This window comes from Epinephelus lanceolatus, chromosome 2 (genome assembly GCF_041903045.1).
Source record: "Epinephelus lanceolatus isolate andai-2023 chromosome 2, ASM4190304v1, whole genome shotgun sequence".
Taxonomy (NCBI): domain Eukaryota; kingdom Metazoa; phylum Chordata; class Actinopteri; order Perciformes; family Serranidae; genus Epinephelus; species Epinephelus lanceolatus.
Window position 1 is genome coordinate 38,764,619 of NC_135735.1, and position 10,182 is coordinate 38,774,800.

The 10,182-nt window shown below is 43.8% G+C and overlaps 1 protein-coding gene across 1 annotated transcript; it reads left to right on the forward strand.

Moving 5' to 3' along the window:
• The first annotated feature begins 411 nt into the window (after positions 1-411).
• Positions 412-6,117, forward strand: larp6a (La ribonucleoprotein 6, translational regulator a). Its single transcript, XM_033618355.2, has 3 exons — positions 412-1,298; positions 3,101-3,299; positions 4,136-6,117. Exons 1-3 carry the CDS (start codon positions 508-510, stop codon positions 5,231-5,233), a joined length of 2,088 nt encoding a protein of 695 aa, XP_033474246.1. The 5' UTR covers positions 412-507; the 3' UTR covers positions 5,234-6,117.
• Positions 6,118-10,182: the final 4,065 nt, after the last annotated feature.

A 10,182-nucleotide genomic window follows, 5' to 3' on the forward strand; every position in this document is an offset into this window, starting at 1 on the left:
ACTCACATTACTGTTTGATGCTCAAATGTGCAAAGCAAATTCCATTCATAAAATATGGAATAAATATATTTTCATTGAGCTTTTGTCATTTTGGGGGGGAGGGGCATCACTTGGGGAGTTTGGACTCATGACTTAAGACTTTAAAAGATTCTGCCTCTTGAGTTCCTGGCTATAGTCATGACTTGTGTGTCAGATCCTCTCTGATTAATGTAAAGTTTTTATGGTTGCAATTTCTGATTTGACATCTACTATTCATGTATTGTTCCTCCTTCCTTCAGGTGCATAGGCCTTCACCCCCTTCCCATGCGTGCAGCAAGACGCTGAGAGCCTATTATCCAATTAGCAGCGTTAAAGAAAGGGTCGTCCTTGACACTGCAATTTCCCAATTAGAGAGGAACACGTGAATTTGCTCCCCTACTTAGAGCCATGTAAACGGGGCGTTCGTGTCTTCACAGAAAAAAGGCAACAGTCTGTGTGTAAAAATCTGTGTATGAAAAAAAGCGAAGCATGCACGCCTTGGTGAACGCCTTCATGCGCTGCCTCTCCTTCCTCTTGCCTCCCTCTTGGCTTTGTGTCAGCTTTTGCTTGTGGGCTGGGAATGAGTGCGAGGAGACGCTGCCGCGGCCCAATCCCAGAGCTCGTTTCAAAAGCAGAAAGCCTCTTACATATGAGGAAGTAGCAGCACTAGCAGCAGCAGCAGCAGTAGAAGCCCAAGGAGGCTCCAGCCCGTCGGTCTCACCAGGTCCAGGCTGCGTCTCGCTGGCTGCTACAAGCCCCTCTGCTCTTCAGGGCCCTCCATCGGGTCGGATCTGGATCGGGGGTCTCTGGCGAGCCGTGGAGCGCGTCTTTGGAGCCCCTTGGGTCCTTCTCCGCCATCACTGGTGCCCGAAGAAGCGTCGAGCAGCTTTACGCACCCCGTATCCTGTCTGTGCCTTCGAGTCGAGCAAGATTAAAAGCTTCCAGGGAGGCGCTGCTGCTCCTGCTGCTGCTGCTACACGAGCCGTGGACGGGAAGGGAGCGGGTGGAAGCACCTTGACTTGTTCGAGGAACATGAGCGGGTCCGTGGGGAGCCCCAACCCGAGCCCAGCGGAGTGCGTCTTAGAAGCGTCAGCGGAGCACGGCATCGATGAGGTAATCACCGTGGATCAGCACACGCAGGAGATGGGCACGGTGACGATAACAGTGGCCATTCAAGCGGCGGAGGAGGACGACGAGCCCGAGGAAGTGTCATCCAATAATATTGACTTCCTCGGAGGCAGCTGTAGTGAAGACGAACTCGGAAGACATGACAAATCAAGGTTCGAGTTATTTTCTACTTTAAGGCAATTGTCTCTTGGGCTGACAACAAGGTCGGTAAACTATGAATAGAAGTCAATTAGGCATTTGGTAAACTTGACAGAATTTTCTTTTTAAACATTTGTAAATGTTTTGTTAAATAAATGTTAGTAAAGTGTAGTCATGTCGGGCAGATTGGGTTCAGTGAGGCTGCAGGGTGAATGAACCGTTTCCCTCTTGATCTCAAGGTTATTGGAACCCCATTAGTCTATTTCTGTGTCTGGCTTTTTTAGACTGTATTGGCCCGTGTAACTTCAGTGGGTGAGCTGCCAGCACATGAGCAGCGTGGGTACAGTTGGCTCGTTTTGTTTCACTGAAAGAATGCCAGTGGTGTAGAAAGATGCTGTACAAATAGAACCGACAGGTGTATGACAGTGCCAACAAAAGACGGCACCACAATGTGCCAGCAGGACAATAGATGCTCACAATTTGGAGTGTAAATCCTCACAGACAATACACGAGTGGATATTATTGTCTCCCGGGTGGGATGGCGGGGAAAGTGTTTAACCACCTGTAGGCAGCAACAGTACTGCAAGACCAGACACCTGAGAGATAAAGGATGGCACCTTAGCTTTAATCTAATTCCCCTGCGTCATGGCCTGCTATTTTTATCCCCTGGCCTATAAGTTCCCTACTCGGACTGCGTGCGCAAAGAGTGAGTCAGTGATAGAAAGGCCAATGGGGGAAAATAAATCGCTTTGTCCATACCAAGCTTTTCAGGTTGCCTGCAGGTCACACCTTAAAACCTCTCTGGCATAAAGAGCTTCTGTCACACTTGCACTGTGCAGGCCGGTGCCTTGTGGCACGCTTTTTCCACACAGGATGTATTTTAAGCACACTAAACATCTGATAGGAAGCATGTTAGGAACTGAAAGGAAAGTGTAGGTTGTCAGCTGTCTGTACATGTGGCTTTTCTAATATTACTGCAACATCTCTCCAGTGACTTTCAGTGCTTTACTCACTGTAATAGTGACCTGAAAGTAAACTTCATCACAATCAATTATAAAGACAATCTGTGTCTCCAGTGCTGCTGCTGTATTTAGTTTCATTCACATTTTTAAATGATCGTGCTGACAGTGACATATTCTCCTCTAAGAGCTCACTTCGTGATCGTCTTTATCTGAGGTCCTGGGGAAGCAGTGGGCTCGTGCCAGCTGTGCGGTCAGCCGGCTGGAAAGCTGTTGACTGAGGGTGTGCGCGCAGGAGGAAAAGGAGGGGAGGAGGCTGGAGGAGGTGATGAGTCATCCACAAAATTTCATTCAGACCCTCACTCTAATCTGCAACACTACCTGACTGTGCTGCTTCACAGCGTCAGCCACGTGTCTGACTGAGATCAAATAGTGGCCTAAAAGCTTCAGCTATGCAGTGTTGGTACCAGTTTTTGTAAATTGTATGAAGTTGATCTGGTGAGCCACCATGTTCTGTGTGGGAGGGAGAGCCTGTGACTCTGCGCCCTTCAGATGGAGAGGTCTTGGCAGAGTCAGTATTGGTGGGGCACTGGTGTCGAGGTTTGGCACTGAGGCATGGTGACTATGGCACAGAAGACACAGCTTGACAACTGCTGCAAGGAAAATTGCAGAGAGAAATGGCAGGACAAGGATGCGTTCCTGCCAACAACTCGTAAGCCACTGGCTTATTGTATTAATGAAAGTGAAATGTGTAACAGTTGTAAAGATATCAACAGTTTGGGATACGAAGGAATTTGTTGTTCGGGTGATGTAAGAGTCTCTGCTGACCATGATGCATGTTGTCTTCCCACACACAGTGGTGCCGGGACCAGCGGAGGGGAGTTGGAGGAGGAGAGCTGGCAGCCCCCAGATTCAGAGCTCATCCAAAAGTTGGTTGCTCAGATCGAGTACTACCTGTCCGATGTGAACCTGGAGCATGATGCCTTCCTGCTCAAACATGTCAGGCGCAACAAACTGGGATTTGTCAGCGTCAAGTTGCTCACTTCGTTCAAAAAGGTAACCATGACTGCAAATTACCTGGGTATACTCTGGAAGTAATTGTAATTCCCTGTTCTGATGCAGCTGGAAATTACACAGAAAGCCTTTGCTATTATGGGCTAAATTATAGTGTACACACCATATACTACAGTAGTAGCAGTAATAGCCCAGCAGTGGCTCATTATGTGCTTTTAATGTTAGAAATTGTATATTCCTGAGCTGATTGTCACATTGTCAGTGAATAATGTGAAGATAAATCAAAGCTGAGAAGAAGGCTAAAATGGGAAGCTGTGGTTTGCCGCTTTTATTCCCAATGACGTATGGGCTCATGAGAATTGGATAGCAGTGACTGGCTGTTTCTAGTGTCAACATGACTAGTAGTTGGAAGTGCATTGATATTCTCACATTGATTCACAGCAGCTGGTGTTACTTTAGGCCCATGCATACAGATTTGTTGGGTTTAAAAAAAAAATCTGTTTATGCCACAAGTGATGAGTCCCCACGCACATGCTCATTTTTTATATAAACAAGGATTCACACATGAGCTTGATGACACTAAGGTGATGCATTTTATACCTGTGCAAATTAAACAGTGATGAATTGAGTAATGCAGTGGAGCCAGGATGCTTAGTACAGCTATTGATTCAGGAAGTATGACTGAAAAGAAGCCAGTGCAAACTGTTGATTGATCCTGCCAACAGGCTTAAGTTGCTGTTTAGCCAATTTCTTTAACTGGAGCTTTATAACTCTCAAAGAGAAGCTGTTGTAGGGATCAATATTGAATGGCTACGAGATGCCCCCCTTAAACCACTTAACATCTCAACCATGTAACACAAGTATTGTCTCTTTTGCAGGTGAAACACTTGACCCGTGACTGGAGAACGACTGCTTATGCTCTGAGACACTCAAAGCTACTTGAGCTGAACGATGAGGGGCGTAAGGTGCGGCGTAAATCCGCAGTGCCAGTCTTTGCCAGCGAGTCGTTGCCTAGCCGCATGCTGCTGTTAAGTGATTTACAGAGGTGGCCGGAGCTGGCAGCTCTCACCAAGGATAATGGAGGCAGTGAGGGAGGAGCCACTCAGCAGGAGCAGCTGATGAAGCTGTTGCTGAAGGAGTTCGGAGCATACGGCGCCATCGCCTCTGTCAGAGTCCTGAAGCTTGGGAAGGACCTGCCGGCTGACCTGAAGAGGCTGAGCGGCCGCTACACTCAACTAGGCACTGAGGAGTGCGCCATCGTGGAGTTTGAGGAGGTGGAGGCTGCTGTTAAAGCGAATGAAGCTGTGGGGAGCGAGGATGGAGGAGCCGGTTCGCTGGGGTTGAAAGTAGTCCTGATTGGCACCAAGCCACCCAAGAAGAAGGTGCCCAAGGAACGACCACGTGAGGAAGGAGGGATGCGTAAAAGTCGTTCGCTCAACAGCAGGGTACGAGAGCTTCAGTATCACGGGGATGACTCGGCCTGCAGCTCCTCTGAGACTGAGAGCACCCCCACATCCCCTAGGCTGGCCAGAAAGTCCCTGTCCTGCAACAAGCTCAGCCCCACCACTGCAGGCATCAACTTCCAGAACAATCACCTCAGTCCTGGTATGTCCCCACGCAACAGTCCCTGGTCTAGCCCCCGTGCCAGCCCCTGTCCTCAGCGCAAATCTCCTCATTCCCACAAATCTCCCTTGGCAAGCGAGGGCAGACTGAGCCCTGAGCCTGGGCGCCGCTGGGCAGACTACTCCTCAGACAGTAGCCTCACCCCTTCAGGGAGCCCGTGGGTACAGCGGCGCAAGCAGGTGGCGTCTCAGGAGAGCAGTCCGGTGGGCAGCCCGATGCTGGGTAGAAAGATCCAGAACGCCGATGGTCTGCCGCCTGGTGTAATGAGGCTGCCAAGGGGTCCCGATGGAACCCGTGGCTTTCACTGTGTCTCTGTTAGCGAGAGGGGAAAGACTGCTGCCACTCAGACTTGATATGTGCAGCATCCTTACTCATTCCCCAGAAGTCAAAGTATATATTGGAAAAATATGAGCTGTTCTTGGCCATGTCGCTCAGCCCCCACCCTACATTTGAGACTGTGTAGATATATTTTTGTTGAGTGCATCAGTTTTCAGTCTTTGTTATATTTTTATACGACGTTTTGAGTTACCATGGTAACATTAGTGATTTACTAATGGAAATTTGAGTGAATGTAAATTGATATTGCTTTGAAAAGGACCATGTCATCTCCATTGCTGTCTAAACATGTTCTACATGGGGTGGAGAGGGAATTCCATTTTTTTTTTTTTTTTTTTTTAATTGAAAAGTGTCCTGTCTTGTGTGTAAAAGCTCACAACATTGTCTGTGGATGGTGTGTAAATGTGTAAGTGGTGTAAGTGGCATAGGCACATGGACTTGATAGAGATATCACCATATGCCTTTTCTGTATTTGTCTACTGTGAGTTCCTTTTTTTTTTTTTTTTTTTTTTTTTTACTACATGCTATTTAAACTGAGGCCATAATTGCTCCGCTGCCATAACGGTTGGACAGTTAAATCTGGACATGATATTTTTTAGTTTTTTATTTCACCTTTTTTAATTTCAGTAATTTCAGTAAGCTTTGGCACTTAGTTGGGAAGGGTCTTTGTCTAGCCCACATTTGTTTGGCAAATAGCTGCTTTATTTAATTTTTTAGCTTTATTTTTTATGTTTCTTCTTGGCATCTGTTTCCATCAGTTTAAAAAGCTCACAGTGAGGTTTGAGGGATGTTCGGGTCAGACAGAAAAAAAAATGCTCTCATGTTCTTGCCTTTACATCTGAGCTGGGGTATTTGTACAGTGCGATTCCTATATTGTACAAATAAATCACTGAAATTGCAATTGACCTGACTTTCTCTTTTATTTGTGGCACATTTCGAGGTGATCATGCTGGTCTGAAACAACCATGATCCAGTCTTAGTATTTGTTTCAATATGTAAGCGAGATTTAAGCAATATATTATTGCCGAGCCAAAACTGTAGAGGCGACTCCACTCTTGGAAGGCAGAATTGGCAAACTAGTGTTTTTGAAATGGATTGCACAGATGGAGGAATGATAAGAGAGATGATGGATTATAAGCTATATCAACCCTGCACCAGGAACATAAAATTAAAACGGTAGAGCAGACCAGTTGCACATGTAAAGCAATCAAATTGCCTGTGTCTTTGTATTTGCGATGCCAAGACATTGTATTCACTAACCTTTGACTTTTCATGATTTACAATGTTTAAAGTGGATGCATTTAGGCTTTACTGACACAGAGCAATAGGAAGACAGTGTCAGAACGTCTACAGATGATCCAAATTGAATATAAATATATAACACACAACCCAACTGGTTTTATAAGTTTTCGCTTCCTCCAGTTATGCTGTGTAGCAGAGGCACCTTTTTGATCGCAATTACAGCTGGATGGATCTGTAAGGCTTGCGCAATTGGACGTTCCCATTCATCCATTGTCTCTGCTCTGTCACGTTGCACGGAGACCTTGAGTGAACAGCAGTTTTCAAGTCTCGCCACAGATTCTTGATTGAATTGAGGTTTTGGGTTCAGAATTGGACAGCATCTTTGTTATTTTGAATACAGTAACTTCCTGTCTAGCTTCGGCTTTATGTTTGGAGTAGTTGGCTTGCAGGAAAATAAGTCATATCCCCTCAGAATGCAGCAGATTTTCCTCTATGATTTGTCTGTATTATGCCTGCACTCGTGTTAACCTTTTCTTTCGTAAGCCTTCCAGGGCCTGCTGCAGAGGAGCATCCCCACAGCATGATGCTGCCACGAGGCTTCATGCTGGGCACAGTGTTTCTGCTTGTGTGCTGTGTTTGACTTACATAATACTTAGGATTTAGTATGATGGACAAAAAGCTCAATTTTTGGAAGACTGTCTTACTTTTTGTGTCAGTCTCCCACAAGCTGTCTTGCAAGTGCTCGGCTGTATTTGAGCCAGTTACAGCACTTACAATCCTCTGGCTCTGTTACTGACGCTCTTCTCACACAGACATTTAGTGTTGTTAGGACAGGCTTTTAGGGATACTTCAGTCTGCAAATTTTCTAGTATCCTTCCACAGGCTGGTATTGTGTTATTGTTCCTTTGTGCTTTTACCATGAAAATGACTAACCAGCTGTTTAACTTTTGAGACACAGGTGTATTGATCTCAAAATCACTTGTCGCACAGGTGCTAGAGGTGGGACCAAGTTATTGATTTTAAAGTGTTAAGTAAGTCTCAAGTCTTTGCACTCAAATCCCAAGACAAGATGGACAAGTCCCAGGTCAAGTCCCAAGTTTTGAGTCCCAAACAAGTCATAATACACTTCTCACCAAATGTTCTGCCATTTAAACAACAGAGTAATAACTTAAGCAAAGTATTAGCTTACTATGGTATTTAGCCTAGACTTTTGTCTTTTGTGCAACTTCAAATGTCAGATAAAGTTGGAAGCTGTCTGTAATTTTCGACTTTCACATTTTGCATACTACTGTTTGTTTGCTGTTTACACTAAATAGTTTCTTGTACACAAATTTTCTTTGGATTGTTTTTTTCAAACAGGCATTCAGTAGTAGTAACTGGATGTGGTCAGATTGGTTCAACCAGAGTGGATCTGTGGTATGAAGTGTTAACTCACTGGAAATAGTTGATTCAGGAAATGAAGCAAAAGCAATTGATTTGTGACACATATTTTGCGTAACATACTTTTTAATCTTTGGTCTTGGGGGAAGCTGTCAAGTATTTTTTAGGTCAAAAGGCTGAAGTCAAATTTTTTTATTTTGTGAAGTCAAGTCTTAAGTCATCACATTTGTGACTCGAGTCTGACAAGTCCAAATGGTGTGACATGAGTCCACACCTCTGTAATGTGCCTTTAAAAAACTGGCTGCACCACTGATGATTTCCATGTTGTAGCACAGGGTGTGAGCACTTACACAATCAATTGTTCTGTGTTTTATATTTGTTCTTCATTTGGATAATATTGTAGAGTGCTGTTTTCATGTTGTCATTAAACGCTACTCTTTGCTGATTTAATTACTCCACTCTAATGCGATGCTGTGTTACAAAACAAAAATGAACAAGTCCGAGGGTGGTGAATACATTTTATAGTTGGATGCTTGCAGAGCCATTAGATGTTTTGAATTCATGCGGTTGCAACATTCTGTTTATCCACTTTTTTTTTTTTTGTTAGAGATACAATCTCCTGTAGGAGTGAACATAATGGCAGGACACAATCTGCTCGGCGGTGCTTGATACAGAGGGTCAGAGCCGATGCTCCAACATTCAAAGCTGCGATGGGACTAAGTGGGATTGTGTAAGAGAGGGATGAATAAACTTTTGTTCTCTGCTTTTGATTAGAAATTCAAAATCAGGAAGTCGTGATATTGTCTGCCTTCGACGGACAATATTTTTGGCTTATCTCCCAGTGACTGCTCATTCTGACAGTGTGAAAAATAACTGTTTGGGATAAGTACCACAAAATTAAACTATTATTCTCATAAGACGGAGTTCTATGTAATTGCCACTAAGAATAAGGATGGTTTCTTACTTGCAGCAAATGGGAATATTATAAAGAGGGATAATTGCAAAACCAAATACCACTCTGGCCATTATTTGTAATTAGGCAGTGGCCTTTGATGTATGACTAAAAAGATATTTAATGCAGTAATTTATCTATTCATTCCAGCCTTGATTTTCCCCAGACATAATTAGTGAGATGGGATGATCAGATTATATCTTTTAAAGAGTAGAACCTTCCAGCTTTGTGTTTGAGCTCATTATTGTACAAATTAATGTATGTGGAGTCATTGTGCATTCAGCTTTGTGTTATACTTAAGTGTACTGCCATCATTATGTTATTTAATTATGAATCATCTACAGTTTAAAATACATGTAACATATAATAGTTTGCTCACACTCACATGCATACACAGTTGGATGTACAAACACATCCATTCAGTATGTTATACCCAATGACTGGTAGTAGAATACAGATAACCATGCAGTATGATTCAAAGTGAGGTCATGCTGAGGCCATCACTCGCAATAATCACAGGGAACATGTTGTGGAAGCCTTTTGTCAGTATTTAAATTGCAGGTTTTCAAAAGGTGACAAAAAAAATAATCATTTTGTAGAATCTCTCCTCAGCTCAGAGTGTATGACACACACTTGCATCAGTCCGTGGGATGGAGCTGGAGTGGCTGTGAGTGGGCACTGACAACTTTGAGGAACTAGAATTAGGGTGGAGTAAATTTACAAGAGTCTCAGCACAGCAGCCAATCAGAAAAGTCGACACAAAAAGCAAGACTTACTAAAAAGGAAATGATTTTTTTTCTCCCTGTCATTACTTTACTATTTTTTTTCTTATCCTCACATTATGTAACATGAGCGCAGCCATATCTTCATAAATTGTTGAATGAAATAGAGCTGTTGTAAAAACTTGGCATAACTGATACACTAAAATTATTGTATACCTGTCACTCTCTGGTCATTTTTAACCAGTCTGTGGTAATTTTAATATCTACCTCAAAAGCCATTAGACAGTGTTGGTTTGGGAAGGTAGTGTTGCTCAGCTGCTGAACCCCTAACCCCCTCCTTCTGTCACGCGCCTGTGGGGGCCACAGGTTCCTGGCAGCACTCTGTGTTTAATGTGAGAAAAAGCAGACATCTGTGAAAATAACCCCAGCTAATAATAGAGCTCTTAATTCCAATCAGACACATTCGCGTAGGAGGCCTGAGCTCATGGCCCCTTGAAACAAAGCATCTGTCCCTATGTTGAAATGACACTGACCTTATATTAAGGTAATGATAGAGCATCAGAAAAGAAAAAACAGGCAGGATGATTTTGGAACTGAGGAAACACTGCTTGCTTATTGCAATCTAAAATTTTAGAATTCAAATATTTTAGCTTCGAGTATGAGGTTGTGC

What these genes read in the sequence shown, in the direction of transcription:
- larp6a (XM_033618355.2), top strand. Translation starts at nt 508, where the DNA reads ATGCACGCCTTGGTGAACGCCTTCATGCGCTGCCTCTCCTTCCTCTTG. An exon ending in GGAAGACATGACAAATCAAG is followed by an intron (nt 1,299 to 3,100) that starts GTTCGAGTTATT and finishes TCCCACACACAG; the next exon opens with TGGTGCCGGGACCAGCGGAG. An exon ending in TGCTCACTTCGTTCAAAAAG is followed by an intron (nt 3,300 to 4,135) that starts GTAACCATGACT and finishes TCTCTTTTGCAG; the next exon opens with GTGAAACACTTGACCCGTGA.